The 22,760-nt window shown below is 47.9% G+C and overlaps 1 protein-coding gene across 1 annotated transcript in view; it reads right to left on the reverse strand.

Moving 5' to 3' along the window:
* The window catches only part of lepr (leptin receptor), a 158,093-nt gene that overhangs the window by 130,728 nt on the left and 4,605 nt on the right, over positions 1–22,760 (reverse strand). The window contains exon 2 of the mRNA XM_038793503.1: positions 15,311–15,368. Coding sequence (XP_038649431.1) covers positions 15,311–15,368 — 58 coding nt within the window. The remainder of the gene's footprint in view (positions 1–15,310; positions 15,369–22,760) is intronic.

Here is a 22,760-nt window from a genome sequence, read left to right on the forward strand (position 1 = left end):
AAGGTGGCTCAGGGTATAGGAATCAATTGTGGGGGATATTGAAGAGAAATCCACAGACATTTACCTGGGTTCAAGGTGTGTCTTGCTAGTCATCTTGTGTGCTTAGAAGGGTCTTTGCATGTTAATGAGACCATTGTAGTTTTAAATGTACTTTGTAAGCTGTGTTAATCTTTGTATAATTGTTCAGATAAAAGGAGTATTGTGTCATAATCCAATATTTTCGTGTTTAACAAATGTTTTTCTCTCGTTGTTAAAACTAGTTAGCAGTCTTGTGACTCTGTTTCTCCATGTTTTATAAAGAAAAGTTAAGGCATTTTGAGCCAGCGTTCCATTCTGGGATCTTCCTGTCCAGTTATCACATGAACTCGGATCATAACAAAGAGAATATGTCACCTCCCAGAACAACAGAATTCAAACTTTAAATTGTGCAAATAATATTTACTTCATTAAAGTTGAAAGACGAGGCAGTTTTTCACACCAGGCTTTGTAACAGGAGTGTTTAAAGTCAACAATGTGTTTCTTGTCCTGCTTGGACGATGAAAGTTTGTGGTCTGTACAACACAGAAGTCTGAATGTGCCAAATCTCAAGTCAAAAGTGACAAACCACATGTCAAGAGTCTCACAGAAAGAGACGTGTAAGAATATAGATTACAGTAAACTGTAAAAACCAGCACTTCCTAGTGATGAAATCGTTAAAGCACAGTCACCCGAATATTTCCTTTTACACAGCAACACGCACAATATGCACTGCAACTTGTTAAGTCTCCTTCGACAGCACCGTCCAAACCCACGATTTCTACCACATCGAAGAACAAGTGCAGAAAATACATGGAAATGCTACCACATGCATGCTCCCCTCCAAACCCTAAACCACCCGAGTTGGAACCATGGGCGCGATTCTACGGAAAAATTTCTAAGTGTGCCAGTGAGTGGGCATTGTCGCGAGTTTCCCGGCGTTCAGCCCAGTAAGGACGGCAACACTATTCAACGTTAATTGGTCCACTTATCGAGGCCTCACAGGCTTCCCGAATGCTGGCTCGCCAACTGATTCGCCGGGACCGCGCTCACCATCCCCCCGCTAACAAGGTCGAGCAGCACTTAGGCTGCACTTGCTCAGCCAACCCCAGCAAGCTCGCAATAATGGCACCAAAGATACCTGCCCCAAGATTCGGGGATGCTGACCTCGGGAGGCTCCTGGAATTGATGGAAGCCAGGAGGGATATCCTGTTCTCCCGAGGGTCCCGGAGGGTGAGCCACAAGTGCTGCCTGGGACAAGGTGGCTGCAGCAGTCAGCTCGGGCAGTGTGACCAGGAGGACTGGCCTCCAGTGTTGGAAGAAGGTCAACTACCTTCACCGGGCAGCACGAGTGAGTAGACACCACCGTCCCACCCCCAACCCCCAAAGAGAGCATCTCACCAGGCGACCCTCCCTCCATCCCTCTCCCCTTTCAGCATTCCCTACACCCACCCCTTCAACCCTGCCTCGACCCCAACCCTCCCTCCATCCCCTCCCTGCAGCCCTCCCTCCACCCACCCCTTCAACCACCCTCCCCCAACCCTCCCTTCACACACCCCCCACAACTGTGAACCACGCGTGGGGCTAACAATACCCTCTCTGTGTCTCCTCAGGTAAAGCTCTCCCTAATCAGTGGGAGAGGGCCCAAACTGGCGGTGGGCTCCTGGACTTGAGAATTCTCACCTCCTTCGAGTAGCGGGCCCTGGAGATGACTGGTGTGGCCGAGGACAAGGCGGTCACCCATGCAGATGCTGGCAGACGCTACAGTGGTGAGGAACCACCAAGCTCCACCCGGAGGACCTGGAAAACACTAGGAGTGAATGCCTTTCTGACCGATCCATCCCTCCCACTGACCACATGTCCATTCTTCCACTGGTCCAGCAGCCAATGGCACCAGCCTATCCCGGGCGACACCCTCTCCTGACCACGAGGAGACCACCTTGGAGGAGAGCTCCGAGGATGCAACTGTTACAGTCGTGACACTGCTGTCATCCCCATTCTCCACCAATGCAGATACACGCACCTCAGTGGGTAATGTTCGTGGGCAAGCTTCTGAGGCACAATCGGGTGAGCACCACACAGCTGATGATGCACGTCTGGGGGAGACAGGAACCCCCAGAAGAGACAGAAGTTGGGGGGGGGGGGGCCTATTAAGATGGAGATGTCAGCATCACTCCAGCAGATCCATTGTTGATCGGGGGAGTCCCAGAAGCTATGGGTGCAGGAGATGGCGCCAGCAAGGAGTGGCACCGATGCCAACACTGCTAGGGTGACCACCGCAGTGGAGAGCCTGGTGCACGACGTCGGCACCATGAGTGAAGGTGTCCAAGGCATCGCACAGTCAGTGGCTGAGGGTCTTGACAGTTTGCCAAGACACAAATACTGAAAATGTTTTTGACAAATGCCTGAAAAACTTCATTACTCTTGGAATAGCCTTTCAGGTAAGGTACTTGGGGCAAAAGGCTTAAGCTTATTCAAGAATCAGATAAACAATTTGATGAAATATAGGCTGAAAAGATTCTCTGATCCATAACTGTCTTGCACTACATGCTAGGTTCCAGCCCTAGATATCTTGGCAGCCCAATATCATTTTTTATTTGTTGCCAGATTATCTGACTGACCATAGTCTAGTTCGCAGACATATACACCACAGAAAGAGTCATTATATAATAATCAGAAACAAGAAATGTGGCTGACTTTCCACACCAAACCATAAGCTACCAGAGCAATATATTTATGGTTATTTCCAATGGAGTGCATTCAAACTTATTACCAGATAGGATTCCTGTTTGCACTGAGTGCTGAGCTTGTTGCATTTGAGTGCTACAGTGAGAGTTTGGTGACTGAGGGAGTTAGGTGAGGAGGGAGTAAGGTGCTCCTTACATTTCATTTCCTATATTTATCAAAGAGCGAGAAGGGAGCCAGGAGTTTACAGAGTGCAGCTGACTGGAAGCAGAGTCGGAGGGCGGAGGTCCAGTTGGTCCACGGGGCAGCTAATTCTGTAAAGTAAGAGGGGATGGAGGCTAGGGCAGTTGCATGCTCCTCCTGTAGGATGTGGGTGGTGAGGGATACCACTGGTGTCCCCGCTGACTAGACCTGCGGGAAGTGCACCCAACTCCTGCTCCTCAGAGACCGTGTTAAGGAACTGGAGCTGGAGCTGGATGAACTTCGGATCATCCGGGAGGCAGAGGGGGTTATCGAGAAGAGTTACAGGGAGGTAGCCACACCGAAGGTACTGGTCAAGAGTAGCTGGGTTACAGTCAGGGGAAAGAAAACTAACAGGCAGACAGTGCAGGGATCCCTCGTGGCCGTTCCCCTTCAAAACAAGTATACCGTTTTGGATGCTGTTGGGGGGGATGACCTACCGGGGGAAGGCCCCAGCGGCCAGGTCTCTGTCACTGAGTCTGGCTCTGGGGCTCAGAAGGGATGGGGGAAGTATAGAAACGCAATAGTAATAGGAGATTCAATGGTTAGGGGAATAGATAGGAGATTCTGTGGTCGCGAGCGAGACTCCCGAAAGGTATGTTGCCTCCCGGGTGCCAGGGCCAGGGATGTCTCGGATCGTGTCTTCAGGATCCTGAAGGGGGAGGGTGAGCAGCCAGAAGCCGTGGTGCACATTGGTACCAACGACGTAGGTAGGAAAAAGGGTGTGGAGGTAATAAACAAGTTTAGGGAGTTAGGCTGGAAATTAAAGGCCAGGACAGACAGAGTTGTCATCTCTGGTTTGTTGCCGGTGCCACGTGATAGCGAGGCTAGGAATAGGGAGAGAGTGCAGTTGAACACGTGGCTGCAGGAATGGTGTAGGAGGGATGGCTTCAAGTATTTGGATAATTGGAGCGCATTCTGGGGAAGGTGGGACCTGTACAAGCAGGACGGGTTGCATCTAAACCAGAGGGGCACCAATATCCTGGGGGGGAGGTTTTCTAGTACTCTTCGGGAGGGTTTAAACTAATTTGGCAGGGGAATGGGAACCGGATTTGTAGTCCAGCAACTAAGGAAGCTGATATTCAGGACGCCAAAGCACGTAGTGATGCAGTGGGGAAGGTAACACTGACAAAGGAGAGTACTTGCAGGCAAGGAGATGGGTTGAAGTGTGTATACTTTAATGCAAGAAGCATCAGGAATAAGGTGGGTGAACTTAAGGCATGGATCGGTACTTGGGACTACGATGTGGTGGCCATCACGGAAACTTGGATAGAAGAGGGGCAGAAATGGTTGTTGGAGGTCCTTGGTTATAGATGTTTCAACAAGTTTAGGGAGGATGGTAAAAGAGGTGGGGGGGGGGGGGGGGGAGATGGCATTGTTAATTAGAGATAGTATAACAGCTGCAGAAAGGCAGTTCGAGGGGGATCTGCCTACTGAGGTAATATGGGTTGAAGTCAGAAATAGGAAAGGAGCAGTATCCTTGTTGGGAGTTTTCTATAGGCCCCCCAATAGCAGCAGAGATGTGGAGGAACAGATTGGGAAACAGATTTTGGAAAGGTGCAGAAGTCACAGGGTAGTAGTCATGGGTGACTTCAACTTCCCAAACATTGAGTGGAAACTCTTTAGATCAAATAGTTTGGATGGGGTAGTGTTTGTGCAGTGTGTCCAGGAACCTTTTCTAACACAGTATGTAGATTGTCCGACCAGAGGGGAGGCCATATTGGATTTAGTACTTGGTAATGAACCAGGGCAGGTGATAGATTTGTTAGTGGGGGAGCATTTTGGAGGTAGTGACTACAATTCTGTGACTTTCACTTTAGTTATGGAGAGGGATAGGTGCGTGCAACAGGGCAAAGTTTACAATTGGGGGAAGGGTAAATACGATGCTGTCAGACAAGAATTGAAGTGCAGAAGTTGGGAACATAGGCTGTCAGGGAAGGACACAAGTGAAATGGGGAACTTGTTCAAGGAACAGGTACTGCGTGTCTTTGATATGAATGTCCCTGTCAGGCAAGGAAGAGATGGTCGAGTGAGGGAACCATGGTTGACAAGAGAGGTTGAATGTCTTGTTAAGAGGAAGAAAGAGACTTATGTAAGGCTGAAGAAACAAGGTTCAGACAGGGCGCTGGAGGGGTACAAGATAGCCAGGAGGGAACTGAAGAAAGGGATTAGGAGAGCTAAGAGAGGGCATGAAAAATCTTTGGCAGGTAGGATCAAGGAAAACCCCAAGACCTTTTACACATATGTGAGAAATATGAGAATGACTAGAGCGAGGGTAGGTCCGATCAAGGACAGCAGCGGGAGATTGTGTATTGAGTCTGAAGAGATAGGAGAGGTCTTGAACAAGTATTTTTCTTCAGTATTTACAAACGAGAGGGGCCATATTGTTGGAGAGGACAGTGTGAAACAGACTGATAAGCTCGAGGAGATACTTATCAGGAAGGAAGATGTGTTGCGCGTTTTGAAAAACTTGAGGATAGACAAGTCCCCCGGGCCTGACGGGATATATCTAAGGATTCTATGGGAAGCAAGAAATGAAATTGCAGAGCCGTTGGCAATGATCTTTTCATCCTCGCTGTCAACAGGGGTGGTACCAGAGGATTGGAGAGTGGCGAATGTCGTGCCCGTTCAAAAAAGGGAATAGGGATAACCCTGGGAATTACAGGCCAGTTAGTCTTACTTCGGTGGTAGGCAAAGTAATGGAAAGGGTACTGAGGGATAGTATTTCTGAGCATCTGGAAAGACACTGCTTGATTAGGGATAGTCAGCACGGATTTGTGAGGGGTAGGTCTTGCCTTACAAGTCTTATTGACTTCTTTGAGGAGGTGACCAAGCATGTGGATGAAGGTAAAGCAGTGGATGTAGTGTACATGGATTTTAGTAAGGCATTTAGAACATAGAACATAGAACACTACAGCGCAGTACGGGCCCTTCGGCCCTCGATGTTGCGCCGACCTGTGAAACCATCTGAAGCCTATCTGACCTACACTATTCCATTTTCATCCATATGTCTATCCAGTGACCACTTAAATGCCCTTAAAGTTGGCGAGTCTACTACTATTGCAGGCAGGGCGTTCCACACCCCTACTACTCTCTGAGTAAAGAAACTGCCTCTGACATCTGTCCTATATCTCTCACCCCTCAATTTAAAGCTATGTCCCCTCGTGTTGGTCATCACCATCCGAGGAAAAAGACTCTCACTGTCCACCCTATCTAACCCTCTGACTATCTTATATGTCTCTATTAAGTCACCTCTCAGCCTTCTCCTCTCTAACGAAAACAACCTCAATTCCCTGAGCCTTTCCTCGTAAGACCTTCCCTCCATACCAGGCAACATCCTAGTAAATCTCCTCTGAACCCTTTCCAAAGCTTCCACATCCTTCCTATAATGTGGTGACCAGAACTGCACGCAGTACTCCAGGTGCGGCCGCACCAGAGTTATGTACAGCTGCAGCATGACCTTGTGGTTCCGAAACTCAATCCCCCTGCTTATAAAGGCTAGCACACCATATGCCTTCTTAACAGCCCTATTAACCTGGGTGGCAACTTTCAGGGATTTATGTACCTGGATGCCGAGATCTCTCTGTTCATCTACACTACCAAGAATCCTGCCATTAGCCCAGTACTCTGCATTCCTGTTACTCCTTCCAAAGTGAACCACCTCACACTTTTCCGCATTAAACTCCATCTGCCACCTCTCAGCCCAGCTCTGCAGCTTATCTATGTCCCTCTGCATCCTATAACATCCTTCAGCACTATCCACAACTCTACCGACCTTCGTGTCATCTGCAAATTTACTAACCCATCCTTCTACACCCTCTTCCAGGTCATTTATAAAAATGACAAACAGCAGTGGCCCCAAAACAGATCCTTGCGGTACACCACTAGTAACTGAACTCCAGGATGAACATTTGCCATCAACCACCACCCTCTGTCTTCTTTCAGCTAGCCAATTACTGATCCAAACCGCTAAATCACCTTCAATTCCATACTTCCTTATTTTCTGCAATAGCCTACCGTGGGGGACCTTATCAAACGCCTTACTGAAATCCATATACACCACATCAACAGCTTTACCCTGATCCACCTGTTTGGTCACCTTCTCAAAAAACTCAATAAGGTTTGTGAGACATGACCTACCCTTCACAAAACTGTGTTGAGTATCGCTAATCAACTTGTTCTTTTCAAGATGATTATAAACCCTATCTCTTATAACCTTTTCCAACATTTTACCCACAACCGAAGTAAGGCTCACAGGTCTATAATTACCAGGGTTGTCTCTACTCCCCTTCTTGAACAATTTGATAAGGTTCCCCATTGTAGGCTTGTGCAGAAAGTAAGGAGGCATGGGATAGTGGGAAATTTGGCCAGTTGGATAACAAACTGGCTAACCGATAGAAGACATAGAGTGGTGGTGGATGGCAAATATTCAGCCTGGAGCCCAGTTATCAGTGGCGTACCGCAGGGATCAGCTCTGGGTCCTCTACTGTTTGTGATTTTCATTAACGACTTGGATGAGGGAGTTGAAGGGTGGGTCAGTAAATTTGCAGATGATACGAAGATTGGTGGAGTTGTGGATAGTGAGGAGGGCTGTTGTCGGCTTCAAAGAGACATAGATAGGATGCAGAGCTGGGCTGAGAAGTGGCAGATGGAGTTTAACCCTGACAAGTGTGAGGTTGTCCATTTTGGAAGGACAAATATGAATGCGGAATACAGGGTTAACGGTAGGGTTCTTGGCAATGTGGAGGAGCAAAGAGATCTTGGGGTCTATGTTCATAGATCTTTGAAAGTTGCCACTCAAGTGGATAGAGCTGTGAAGAAGGCCTATGGTGTGCTCGCGTTCATTAACAGAGGGATTGAGTTTAAGAGCCGTGAGGTGATGATGCAGCTGTACAAAACCTTGGTCAGGCCACATTTGGAGTACTGTGTGCAGTTCTGGTCGCCTCATTTTAGGAAGGATGTGGAAGCTTTGGAAAAGGTGCAAAGGAGATTTACCAGGATGTTGCCTGGAATGGAGAGTAGGTCATATGAGGAAAGGTTGAGGGTGCTAGGCCTTTTCTCATTAGAACGGAGAAGGATGAGGTTTATAAGATGATCAGGGGAATAGATAGAGTAGACAGTCAGAGACTTTTTCCCCGGGTGGAACACACCATTACAAGGGGACATAAATTTAAGATAAATGCTGGAAGATATAGAGGGGATGTCAGAGGTAGGTTCTTTGCCCAGAGAGTAGTGGGGGCATGGAATGTACTGCCTGTGGAAGTAGTTGAGTCGGAAATGTTAGGGACCTTCAAGCGGCTATTGGATAGGTACATGGATTAGGGTAGAATAATGGAATGTAGATTAACTTCTTCTTAAGGGCAGCACGGTAGCATTGTGGATAGCACAATTGCTTCTCAGCTCCAGGGTCCCAAGTTCGATTTCGACTTGGGTCACTGTCTGTGTGGAGTCTGCACATCCTCCCCGTGTGTGCGTGGGTTTCCTTCAGGTACTCCAGTTTCCTCCCACAGTCCAAAGATGTGCAGGTTGGGTGGATTGGCCATGAAAAATTGCCCTTAGTGTCCAAAATGCCATGATTAACCTAGGACAAAAGTTCGGCACAACATCGTGGGCCGAAGGGCCTGTTCTGTGCTGTATTTCTCTATCTATCTATCTCTCCCAAGTGACCTAGAACTGTTAATTATTAAACTAAATATCTTGCATTAAAATACTATTTTTTATATGAAGAAAAGTGATTATGGTTTCTACAATTGTATTAGTATTAGTGGGGCAGCATGGTTGCACAGTGGTTTACGCTGCTGCCTCACAGTGCCAGGGACCCGAGTCAATTCTGGCCTTTGGTTACTGTCTGTGTGGAGTTTACACTTTCTCTCCCTGTCTGCATGGGTTTCCTCCGGGTGCTCCGGTTCCTTCCCAACATATGCCGGTTATGTGGATTGACCATGCTGAATTGCCCCATAGTGCCCAAAGTTGTGCAGGTTAGGTGGGTTTACAGGGATAGGGTGGGGGAGCACCTAGCCAGGTTGCTCTTTCAGACCAAACATCGCCAAAACTGTAAATAGATATTTCCACTCCACACTATCAAATGTCTTCTTGGTATCCAAAGACACAACCACCTCTGGATCCAGCCCCGCAGGCGGGGAGAGAGCTGCATTTAACAATCACCGCACATGAGACGACAGGTGCCGGCCCTTTATAAATCTGTCTGATCTATACCTATCACCCCAGGAAGACATGGCTCTAATCTCATCGCTAGTACCTTAGCCAATACCTCGGCATCCACATTCAGCAAAGAATTATGACGGCACGACCAAACGTTGCACAGGGTCCTTATCTTTTTTCAACAGGAGGGAAATCGATGCCTGCACTAATGTCACCAGAAAGGATCCCCAGGTCAGAATCCTGAAACATGTCCACCAGCAAGAGGACCAACTGTCTGGCAAACTTCTGATAAAACTCCACTGGAAGTCCATCCGGCCCCGCGGCCTTACCGGTTTGCCTCTGCCCTATAGCTGCAAAGACTTCCCCAGGACCTAGCAGTGCCTCCAAAACTTTGCTCTCCTCCTCCCCACCACAGGAACTTTCAGACCTTCCAAAAATGCCAACATATCCAACAGCCCTCTGGCTGCTCCGACCTGTAAAGATTCTTACAGAAAGCCTCAAATGCACCGTTTACTCCATCCGCGGCAGACAGCAGCTAGCTGCTTAAGTCCCTGACCTGAATGACCTCCCGGGTGGCCACCTGCCACCTCAACTGGTGAGTCAGGAGATTGCTGGCCTTCTCCCTATATTCATAAATGACTCCGCTCAAACGCTGCAGCTGGAGTACCCTCTGACCCATAGACAGCAGATTCAACTGCATCTGAAGCTTCTTCCTATTTGCCAGGATCTCCAGGGTCACTCAAATACATGCGATCCACCTCCAGAATATCATCAACTAGCTTTTGGCACTCTTCTCTTACCTCTCTATCCATGTGCGCCTTCTTTGATATAATCTCTCCTCTGATAACCACTTTCAAGGCCTCCCACAGCATGGTAGAAGAGACAGACACGTTCCCATTGAAACCTATATACTCATCCATAGCCTTAGAAATGCACCTACAAAGCCCCATATCCGCTAGTAGCCCTACGTCCAGCCTCCATGCCGGATATTGAACAGGGCCCACCTCTAAAACAAAGTCCACCAATGTGGAGCATGTCCAAAATGACTATAGCTGAATATTCTACTTTCCTCCCCCGGGAAGAGACCTGCCCACCAAAAAGAAGTCAATCCTAGAGTATACCTTATGAACTGGGGAAAAGAACGAGGATTCTTTACCCTCCCCACCCCCCCGGATGAATGAACCGCCACGGGTTTGCCCCGTCATCTCTTCAAAAAGCGCTAACAGCACTTTTGTTACTCCGAAGGAGCCAATGACATCGGCCTAAAATAGTCTAACTTCAGCTCCAGCCCACAGTTTAAGTCTCCCCCGCCCCCAATATCAGCTGATGTGGCTCCAAGTCCGGGATGAAGGCCAACAGCTTCCTTACAAATGCCACATCATCCCAATTCAGGCCATATACATGGACCAATACTGCCAACTTAACCGCTAATGACCCAGTAACAATCACATACCTACCACCTGTGGCCGCTACAACCTTATTTGCTAAGAATCTCGTCCACTTATTGACTACAATTGTCACTCCCGGGCCCTACTGTCGAAGCTCAAGTGAAATATCTGGCTCACCCACCCTCTCCGGAGTCTGGTCTGCTCCCTCACCCGCAGGTGAGTCTCCTGCAAAAACACCACATTGGCCTTAAATTCTTTAAGTGAGATAAAACTCTCAGTCACTTCACTGGACCCCCCCCCCCCCCCCCCCCCCACGCAAGTTCCATGTGACCAACCTGATCAGGGGTCCCTCATCCCCCCAACCCAGAGTCAGCAATTTACACCACAAAGGATTATGCTGCACCTACACCAAATACCTAGGCTCAAGTCACGCTCAAGATGGCTGACGACTACACCCGAAAGGTGAGACAAAGAAAATGCCCTAGTCACCGTCAGAGAAACACTGCCCCCGCTCCCCGCCAGCACCATTCCCCTCTCCCCAACTACTAAGTGGTACCAATTTCAAGGGGCCTCTCACCGTGCCCAGAGTTTTGGATTCCCCGGCTCCTTCAGCCACGCTCTCACCAAGGCGCCCACTCCCTGGCTCACCCTTTCACTGCTTCCCTCTCCTGGGCTTGAGTTCCTATTGAAATACCAGATCCAATCTGAAGTCAGAGCTTCAACGTTGTGGAAATGCAAGTCCCAATGACGCAGAAGTGGCAAGCTGAGTCTGCTACAATCCATGTATTTTTTTAAATTCTCCTGCCTCTTGTTGCTCTTCTCCGAGCCCTCATTCACAGCTCACGTTCAAGCGAGGGAAGCGGCGAACAAGTGAGTCAGGTAGTGGGAGTTTCAGAGCGAGGGTGGGTCGGGGAGAGGAGAATCAGCAATTGGGAGGCCGGGGAGTAGAGGGATCACAACTAGTTCCAACAGAAACCAATGTTCCATTTCAAGTCATTCCCTTGAAGTTGCGATTTTCAGGAACGCGGCACAACTTTAAATGAGTACTCCCTGTTGCCAAACTAATGAACAGGATGATGACCATGAATCCCATATAGAAGAGCTCCTGAACTCAACCATGCAATCCCATTTTTAAAAACATACTTTTATTCAGAAAAGATTTTCAGTATAACAAAGTAACAATACAGCAAACTCAAATACAAACTACGCCCACCCGAACCCCAGTCCAACCCCCTTCACGCTCAACCGTCCAAAAAGAACTTTAACAAAACCTCCCCTTTAACAGTTGTCAGTAACCAGTTCCCTGAAGAGAGAAGGAGAAAGGCTTCCACCTCGAGTAGAACCTTTCCACCGATCCCCTCATGGTGTACTTAATCTTCTTTAGGTGCAAAAATTCCATCAGGTCCCCCAGCCAGGCCGAGGCTTTGGACGTCACCAGGGACCTCCACCAGGTGAAGGCTAGGACATTTGTCTTTGTTGGCATCTGCAACATGGGTGAGTACGATACTCCAAAAATGGCCACCAATGGGCACAGCTCCAACTAAATCCCCCAAAGAGTGTCCATAAAGGAGACCCAGAAGCCTACAAGCTTGGAGCAATACCAAAACATGTTCGGATGATTTGCTGGCCCCCTAGAGCACCGCTCACTCCTATCCTCCACCCCGAGAAAAACCCACTCATGAGCACCCTGGTCAGGTGCGCCCTGTGCACCACCTTGAACTGAATCAACCTCGACCTCGCATATGAGGAGGTGAAGTTGTCCCTGTGCAGAGCCTCACTCCAAAACCCCTTCAAAAACCAAACCTAGTTCACCCTCCTATTTCCCCTTTACTTCTTCCAACGACGCCTGCTCCAACAACAATATATGCCCATAAATATCCACAATGTTACCCTCCCCTAACTCGGCCAAGTACAGGACCTTACCCAAGTGTGGGGGTGGCGGTGCCAGGAGAAATGAAGGAAGCTCCTTATGCAGAAAGTTGCGAACCTCCAAGTACCTGAAGATGTTCACTCTTGGGAGCTGGAACGTCTCTAAAAACTCATCCAAACCAGAGAATCTACCTTCAGGAAAGATGTCCCCATACCTCTCCAACCCCTCCCTCTCCCATGCCCTGAACAATGAATCCAAGCCAAACGGCACAAACCTATGGTTCTTGCAAAACGGAGCCAAAAGCGACATGGAACCCTGTTTAAAATTCTGTCCTATCTGATTCCAAGTCATCAAATTGATTATCACCACTGGGCTCGAAGTGAATCTTGCAGGGGAAAATGTGAGTGGGTCAGTAACAACCCTATGCACAAACCCTATGGGCAGCACGGTGGCATAGTGGTTAGCATAAATGCTTCACAGCTCCAGGGTCCCAGGTTCGATTCCCGGCTGAGTCACTGTCTGTGCGGAGTCTGCACGTCCTCCCCGTGTGTGCGTGGGTTTTCTCCGGGTGCTCCGGTTTCCTCCCACAATCCAAAGATGTGCGGGTTAGGTGGATTGGCACTTTAGTTCAACCACAGTGGATGATTCTCGATGAACTCATTCGCATCCTTTGGCGCATCAAAGTAGTAATCTCTCTCCTTGAAAGTCATCCGAAGACGATCTGAGCACACCACACAAAATCTCACATTACTCTTGTACAGCGCGGCCTTGGCCTTATTGAATGCCACACGCCTTCTCGCCAGCTCGATCCCAATGTCCTGATATATTCTGATGGTGTGGCCTTCTCATCTACATTCTCAATGGTCTTTTGTCCACTTCAGGACCTGTTCCTTGTCTTGGTACCGATGAAACCTGAGGATGATCACCCAGGTTGGCTCCCCAGATCTGGGCTTCTGTCTCAGCGACCAGTGGGCCTAGTCCAATTCGGAAGGTGACAGGAAAGCTCCCCCACCAGCTTTCCAACCAACTTGGACATGTAGTCCGTAGGGTTTGACCCTTCCAGACCATCTTGTATCCCAAGAATTCTTAAATTTTGCCATCTTGAGCGGTTCTCCAGGTTGTCCACCTTGGCCTTCAATACTTTATGCTCACCAGCCAACAATGCCATCTCTGCCTCCAGGGAGATAATCCAGTCACTATGGTCTGAGAGTGCCACCTCAACCTCTGTATCACTGCACTTTGCTTCTCTATCCGCCAGTCCATCTTCTCCAAGGCCCAAGTAGGGGCCAAATGCCCCTCCATTGCCTTCTCCACTTTCTCAGCGACCACCTGCCACTACTTCTTAAATTCATCCATCAAGAAGATTGCCACCATCTCAGTCAACCACAGGGAGGCCAAAGACACAGCAGAAGCCTCCGCCATGTTCCTCCCCAACCGAGGTTCAAGGAGTCTGATGACAATCCCTTGACCGACTTGCTGGGCATTATCTTTGCGAGGGAATCCTATCCGATCAAATTCAACAAATTCCTCCCCCCCCTCACACATCGCCCTTTAATTGGACGAAAATGACCAAAACCAAAGTGCCCTGGCGGGTGCCACCGTGTGTGCGACTGCTCACCACATAGCCGCCACGGGAAGAACCGTGCAATGCTTATGAGTCACTGCACAAATGTTTTCCATCCAGTGGAAAATAGAAAAAAGTGAGGTAGTTTGGGCCACACCCATAAACCCAAAGCAACTGGATCAAAAGCTTCATGAGCACTAGCCTGGGGGGAAATCCGCTGGGAAAATGCTAATTGGCTCAGGAAGCCTGAAAGGTGGTGGGTGAATGAATTAACAAAGCTACTCGGTGGGATTTTCCGTTCCTGAGACTAAGTGTTGACCCCGGGGCAGGGTTCCTGGACTTGTACAACAGAAAACCTGGCACCGCACCTGGACTGATTCAGAGACCATGGAGGGGCTAGAACTGGCGCCACGCAGAATACAATCGATTCCAATGGGAAACGGTGTGGGATTCGCCAAGTCTGAGTTTGACACTCGAGAGGCTGACAAGCTGCAGCCGCATATACACATTACACTCCCTACACACACTCATCCCAGCCAACAAGATGGCACTGGTTGTGCTGGAGCGTGCCCATCCTTCTGTTGGGTTGGCTGGGGCCAGAGGGCACCTAGCGGGGTGCCCTGAGGAGGGGAGACCCATACGACCTGTGGCCCGACGTTCACAGTAGGCAGTCAGCAGCGTGCACAGCTGCATGGCTGCCACGGCAATGATATTCCGTGCTTGTCCACCCTGACTCGACAGCCCACCGGCCTCCCCTCGCTACGCCCCCCCCCCCCACCCTGTCAGAAGCAATGTGTCCAGTAGATGGCCAGTGTCACGACTGTCAGCAAACTACAGCGATGTGTGACACTTTCCATACCCCTTCTCACCCCTCTCACGATTTTTAAAAGCACAAGTGAACCTCGCCATCGAGAAATTGCCCCAGTGGAAGTGGGGAATTGCGGAGGGCCCAGTGAATACCAGGTCAAGCCCGTTAATGATATGTCAACGGTGTTTATTGTGCATGCATTGTGGAATGCATTGATGCCGCTGTCAAGGCACCGGTGAATTGCGATTTGGCGTGAAACCGGCGGCCGCCACGATTTCAGCGTCTAAACCAATTCTCCGCCCAAATGCGTTTCCTGATTCAGGCGTCAGCTGATGAAGAATCCCGCCCATTTTCTTTGCATGAAGGAGCAACTGAGCCGTTTTATCAATTCTCTTAAGAGACTGCCAAGAAATGCATTCAATTATAAATGTAACAATCACTTAAACAACAAATTGACACAGATATCAACACCAGCAAAACTGAGTTCCACATTGCCATCGCTGTTTATATTATTTGGGGAATTTGTGATTACCCATATGTTGAAGATACTAGTAGAAGAAGCATAACCTTGGACTTACCCAGACACAGATTTGCAGTCATTAGCCACAGTATCATCATTTCAGAAACATAGGGAAACTGAAAGTAAAAAAGGATGGGTGAATTCATATTGCAATTAATATAAAATTAAATTTAAAATTATAATATATTCTTCAAAAGTAAATAACATAATAGATATAATAAGAAATATGTACAAGTAGAAAGGAAAATACTCGAAACATGAATTTTTAAAAATGTAAACCGCTGGCAATCACTGCATCTGAAACAGAAAAATAGGTCGTCTTGGCAAAATTGATGCACTCAAAACACTTTCTATTTTTCGCTTTCAGTTACTGTGTAATCGCCATTTAACTTTATGCAATGTTGATATATCCTCATGGTTTTTAATTGAGTTTATTCTGATCATGTCCGGCAGATGCCAGGAGAGTTCTCTTCTGTGATTTAGCCAGCTTGCCATGCCTCACGAGACCTAATAGGATCTTGTGCGACGTCTCCATCTGGATCTGTATTTGGAAAATCTGCATATTAGTGTGAACAGCCAGACTCACTCTAATATGCACTCGCCTGATCTACCCGAGGGTTTGGGATCTAACCCTTTCGTCTCGGAGACCTTAGGCAAGTGCACTTGGGCAGGGGGTCTCCCAGGAGATCGGATGTCCCTGGGCGGTTAGCCTCTGGGCAGGGTAGCACCCTGGCACTGCCAGACAGGCACCCAGGTGGCACTGCCAGGCTGATAGCGGCACTGCCAGGGTGCCAGGCTGGCATAATGCATGTGCTGGGGATCAGGTTTGTGATATCATGCCCATTTGAGGTGGTCAAGAGGGCCCCGAGGACCCCTTTATAGGTGAGTTGGGGCATTGCGGGGTTCACGTCAGGGTTCAAGAAATCGGGCACCATTTAAAAATGACATCCCGATCTCCTGCTGCACTTAAGAGTTCCAGCAGGAGAAACCCTTGGTGCAGGAAATATGACTGAGTGGGGTGGGGGAGAGGGAAGGAGTGAGGGAGGGGGTGGGGAAGGGGGAGGGGGAGGGGAAGGGAAGGGGGAGGGGACGCCCCCCTCCCCCAAACTGGGCCACCCAAAAAAGACCAGTGCCATTACATAGCGGGGGATGGCATCCCAAGAATGGGTGAATACTGGCCTGGATTGTGCCAAAACACCCGGCAGGAATCGCCCATACCCACCCAAAATGACACTTAGTCATATTTTTGGAGAATCACACCCAGCATATTCTTATGGGTTTTGCTCGTGCAGAATGAGACACAAACTAATTAGCCATTACCCAGAGATCAGAAGCTGGGACTGCCTGTCTACATTAACCCGGTTAATGCATTGACATCTGGACAGATTTAATAGGCTGAGTTTCAACTCATGAACCATTCAGACAAAAGATGAATTTTTCACAACAGGAGTGCTTTTCTGAATGTGCACATTGTTTACAAATGATTGCATTACTATCTATGTTACATTGCCTACTTGGGAATAGCAAAGGGACGGATGTCAAATGATACTTCATGAATATTTTTTAAATGCTTTGAAGTTGGTGTTACAGATATATTCACTCTAACACTTATTTATCAAGGGCTTCTGCGAATGTTAATGCTTGAACACCAGCTCACAGTGTATTTTGCCCAGCTTTGTAACCCATTTCTTATTTCTCAATATCACACTGGAGGCCCTGTTAAGTTGGATTCAAGGGTGCTAATAATCTCCAAATATATTTAGACAGTCAAACTCCTAAAACAAATAATATCCCCTTTCCAATATAATCCAAGACAGTCATGTGTGTCAGTCTGTCAAACTAACTTTGACCTGACGATTCTGAGATAAACATTCTCGTCTAACATTACACTACTCAGACAGATCACCTAAAATAAACCGCACAGTTGCTTCTTTTGAGTTCATTGTGAAATGGCTACACATACAACACGTGATGCTGCAAACACATTTTGAATCACAAATTATTTGGCTGCTAAGTCAATCATAAATCATCCAGTAGTAAAAATAGTTGCCTTACGGTAGTACCTTGCCACACACATTCTAAACTCTGCCACCTCCAAGTGCCCATCTAGCAGACACTCAGAGGTAAAAAGAAACTCCTGCTCTTAGAGTTAATTTTTCAGATTAATATCTGGAAGAAGCTCCATGGTTACGTTTTATTTGACTCTGCTGCAATGTATCAGTGAAGAATCCGTGGTATGTGTTTGCCTAACCTCTCGTGGGTCAGTGACTGATCTTCATCTCTCATTTTCTATATTCCTGCACTGAAATATGCAGACAGATCACCCTGTAGTTCACAATTTGGAGAAGCAGTGGGTGGAACTGTGGAACACTAAGCACCTTGTCATATCTAAAGATCAGATATATTCCACAATCTTCCGTATAATTAGCATGACTCAGACATGCATTTTTGTTAAGCTGTGAGCCTTCAGTAAATAGGAATCCGTAATTCATGTTCAAAGGTAATCAAGGTTAAATTCAAGAAGCACCTTTTTTGAAAAAATCATTGGGGATGAGGTCGCTGCTGCGTGGGCCATCATTCATTTCCCATCGCTAGTTTCCCCGAGAAAGTGATGGTGAGATGCCTCTTAAACTGCAGCAGTCCATGGGGTACGGGCCTCTGGCACGGAGTCTGTCCCTGTTGCTCAGAAGGGAAGGGGGGAAAGGAGTAGAACATTAGTAATTGGGGACTCAATAGTCAGGGGCACAGATAGGAGATTTTGTGGGAGCGAGAGAGACTCACGTTTGGTATGTTGCCTCCCAGGTGCAAGGGTACGTGATGTCTCGGATCGTGTTTTCCGGGTCCTTAAGGGGGAGGGGGAGCAGCCCCAAGTCGTAGTCCACATTGGCACTAACGACATAGGTAGGAAAGGGGACAAGGATGTCAGGCAGGCCTTTAGGGAGCTAGGATGGAAGCTCAGAGCGAGAACAAACAGAGTTGTTATCTCTGGGTTGTTGCCCGTGCCACGTGATAGTGAGATGAGGAATAGGGAGAGAGAGCAATTAAACACGTGGCTACAGGGATGGTGCAGGCGGGAGGGATTCAGATTTCTGGATAACTGGGGCTCTTTCTGGGGAAGGTGGGACCTCTATAGACAGGATGGTCTACATCTGAACCTGAGGGGCACCAATATCCTGGGGGGGAGATTTGTTAGTACTCTTTGGGGGGGTTTAAACTAATTCAGCAGGGGCATGGGAACCTGGATTGTAGTTTTGGGGTGCGAGAGATTGAGAGTAGAGAGGTCAGGAGCACAGTTTTGACTTCGCAGGAGGGCGGCAGTGTTCAGGTCTGTGGTTTGAAGTGTGTCTATTTCAATGCCAGGAGTATACGAAATAAGGTAGGGGAACTGGCAGCATGGGTTGGTACCTGGGACTTGGATGTTGTGGCCATTTCAGAGACATGGATAGAGCAGGGACAGGAATGGTTGTTGCAGGTTCCGGGGTTTAGGTGCTTTAGGAAGGTCAGAGAAGGGGGCAAAAGAGGGGGAGGTGTGGCGCTGCTAGTGAAGGACAGTATTACGGTGGTAGAAAGGATGCAAGATGGGGACTCTTCTTCCGAGGTAGTATGGGCTGAGGTTAGAAACAGGAAAGGAGAGGTCACCCTGTTGGGAGTTTTCTATAGGCCACCTAATAGTTCTAGAGATGTAGAGGAAAGGATGGCGAAGATGATTCTGGAAAAGAGCGAAAGTAACAGGGTAGTTGTTATGGGAGACTTTAACTTTCCTAATATTGACTGGAAAAGATATAGTTCGAGTACATTGGATGGGTCGTTCTTTGTACAATGTGTGCAGGAGGGTTTTCTGACACAATATGTTGACAGGCCAACAAGAGGTGAGGCCACTTTGGATTTGGTTTTGGGTAATGAACCAGGCCAGGTGTTAGATCTGGAGGTAGGTGAACACTTTGGAGACAGTGACCACAATTCGGTGACCTTTACGTTAGTGATGGAAAGGGATAAGTATACCCCGCAGAGCAAGAGTTATAGCTGGGGGAAGGGCAATTATGATGCCATTAGACATGACTTAGGATGTGTTGGTTGGAGAAGTAGGCTGCAAGGGTTGGGCACACTGGATATGTGGAGCTTGTTCAAGGAACAGCTATTGCATGTTCTTGATAAGTACGTACCAGTCAGGCAGGGAGGAAGGGGTCGAGCGAGGGAACCGTGGTTTACCAAAGAAGTGGAATCTCTTGTTAAGTGGAAGAAGGAGGCCTATGTGAAGATGAGGTGTGAAGTTTCAGTTGGGGCGCTTGATAGTTACAAGGAAGCGAGGAAGGATCTAAAGAGAGAGCTGAGACGAGCAAGGAGGGGACATGAGAAGTCTTTGGCAGGTAGGATCAAGGAAAACCCAAAAGCTTTCTATAGGTATGTCAGGAATAAAAGAATGACTAGGGTAAGAGTAGGGCCAGTCAAGGACAGTGGTGGGAAGTTGTGTGTGGAGGCTGAGGAGATAAGCGAGATACTAAATGAATACTTTTCGTCAGTATTCACTCAAGAAAAAGATAATATTGTGGAGGAGAATGCTGAGACCCAGGCTATTAGAATAGATGGCATTGAGGTGCGTAGGGAAGAAGTGTTGGCAATTCTGGACAAGGTGAAAATAGATAAGTCCCCGGGGCCGGATGGGATTTATCCTAGGATTCTCTGGGAAGCCAGGGAAGAGATTGCTGAGCATTTGGCTTTGATTTTTAGGTCATCATTGGCTACAGGAATAGTGCCAGAGGACTGGAGGATAGCAAATGTGGTCCCTTTGTTCAAGAAGGGGAGTAGAGATAACCCCGGTAACTATAGGCCGGTGAGCCTAACGTCTGTGGTGGGTAAAGTCTTGGAGAGGATTATAAAAGATACGATTTATAATCATCTAGATAGGAATAATATGATTAGGGATAGTCAGCATGGTTTTGTGAAGGGTAGGTCATGCCTCAGAAACCTTATCGAGTTCTTTGAGAAGGTGACTGAACAGGTAGACGAGGGTAGAGCAGTTGATGTGGTGTATATGGATTTCAGTAAAGCGTTTGATAAGGTTCCCCACGGTCGGCTATTGCAGAAAATACGGAGGCTGGGGATTGAGGGTGATTTAGAGATGTGGATCAGAAATTGGCTAGTTGAAAGAAGACAGAGAGTGGTAGTTGATGGGAAATGTTCAGAATGGAGTTCAGTTACGAGTGGCGTACCACAAGGATCTGTTCTGGGGCCGTTGCTGTTTGTCATTTTTATAAATGACCTAGAGGAGGGCGCAGAAGGATGGGTGAGTAAATTTGCAGACGACACTAAAGTCGGTGGAGTTGTAGACAGTGCGGAAGGATGTTGCAGGTTACAGAGGGACATAGATAAGCTGCAGAGCTGGGCTGAGAGGTGGCAAATGGAGTTTAATGTGGAGAAGTGTGAGGTGATTCACTTTGGAAAGAATAACAGGAATGCGGAATATTTGGCTAATGGTAAAATTCTTGGTAGTGTGGATGAGCAGAGGGATCTCGGTGTCCATGTACATAGATCCCTGAAAGTTGCCACCCAGGTTGATAGGGTTGTGAAGAAGGCCTATGGTGTGTTGGCCTTTATTGGTAGAGGGATTGAGTTCCGGAGCCATGAGGTCATGTTGCAGTTGTACCAAACTCTGGTACGGCCGCATTTGGAGTATTGCGTACAGTTCTGGTCGCCTCATTATAGGAAGGACGTGGAAGCTTTGGAACGGGTGCAGAGGAGATTTACCAGGAAGTTGCCTGGTATGGAGGGAAAATCTTATGAGGAAAGGCTGATGGACTTGAGGTTGTTTTCGTTAGAGAGAAGAAGGTTACGAGGTGACTTAATAGAGGCATACAAAATGATCAGAGGGTTAGATAGGGTGGACAGCGAGAGCCTTCTCCCGCGGATGGAGGTGGCTAGCACGAGGGGACATAGCCTTAAATTGAGGGGTAATAGATATAGGACAGAGGTCAGAGGTGGGTTTTTTACGCAAAGAGTGGTGAGGCCGTGGAATGCCCTACCTGCAACAGTAGTGAACTCGCCAACATTGAGGGCATTTAAAAATTTATTGGATAAGCATATGGATGATAAGGGCATAGTGTAGGTTAGATGGCCTTTAGTTTTTTTTTCCATGTCGGTGCAACATCGAGGGCCGAAGGGCCTGTACTGCGCTGTATCGTTCTATGTTCTATGTTATATGTTGTAGGTATAACCACTGTGCTATTAGGGAAGGAGTTCTAGGATTTTGATCCAGTGACAGTTGAGGAGCGGCAATATATTTCCAAGTCAGGGTGATGAGTGACTTGGAGGGGAATCTCCAGGTGGTGGTGTTCCCAGGTGCCTTGTCCTTCTAGATGGCAGTGGTCATGGGTTTGGAAAGAACTGTCTAAGGAACCTTGGTGAGTTACTGCAGAGCATCTTGTAGATGGTGCACGTGTCTGCCACTGTTCATCAGTGGTGGAGGGATTGAATGTTTGTGGAAGAGTGAGCAATCAAATGGGCTGCTTCTCCTGCGTGACGTTGAGCTTCTTGTGTCAGGAGCTGAGTGATCCTGGCGGAAATCAAGCTTAGCGATCATGAGTAGGTTATTGCAGAGCAAGTACCACCTGATAGACTGTAAATGACTCCTTTAATCACTTTGCTGATGATGAAGTGATAGGACAACGTACTTGATTTCATCCTCACCAATCTGCCTGCTGCAGATGCACCTGTCCATGACAGTATCATTAGGTGTGACCACCGCACAGTCCTTGTGGAGACCAAGTTGTGACATCACATTGAGGATACCTACATTGTGTTGTATGGCACTACCACCGTGCTAAATGGGACAGTATTTGTCAGGTTGGATTTATCCTGTTTCTTGTGTACAGGACTTACTTGGACAATTTTCTACATTTCTGGGTAGGTGCCAGTGTTGTAGCTGTACTGGAACTTGGCTTGGGGTGGGGAAAGTTCTGGAGCACAAGTCTTCAGGGCTATTGCTGGACTATTACCAGGGCCCTTAGCCTTTGCAGCATCCAGTGCCTTCAGCCATTTCTTGATATCATGTGGAGTGAATCAAATTGGTTGAAGATTCTGCAGACCTCAGGAGGAGGCTGAGATGCATGTCTGGCTGACGATTGTTGCAAATGTCTTACCTTTTTGCACAGATATTCTGGGTTCCTCCACCATTGAGGATGGGAATATTGTGGAGCCTCCTCCTCCAGTGAGTTGTTTAACTATCCACCACCATTCACAGCTGGTGTGGCAGGACTACAGAGCTTAGATCTGATCCATTGGTTGTGGAATTGCTAGCTCTGTCTATTGCTTGCTGCTAATGCTGTTTGGCACGCACATAGTCCTGTGTTTATAGCTTCACCAGGTTGACATCTCATTTTAATGTATGCTCGGTGTTGCTCCCGGCATGCACTCCTACACTCTTCATTGAACTGGGGCTGATCCCCTGGCTTGATAGTAATGGTAGAATGCGGGATATGTCAGGCCATGAGGTTGCAGATTGTGGTTGAGTA

This window comes from Scyliorhinus canicula, chromosome 4 (genome assembly GCF_902713615.1).
Source record: "Scyliorhinus canicula chromosome 4, sScyCan1.1, whole genome shotgun sequence".
NCBI classification, from domain to species: domain Eukaryota; kingdom Metazoa; phylum Chordata; class Chondrichthyes; order Carcharhiniformes; family Scyliorhinidae; genus Scyliorhinus; species Scyliorhinus canicula.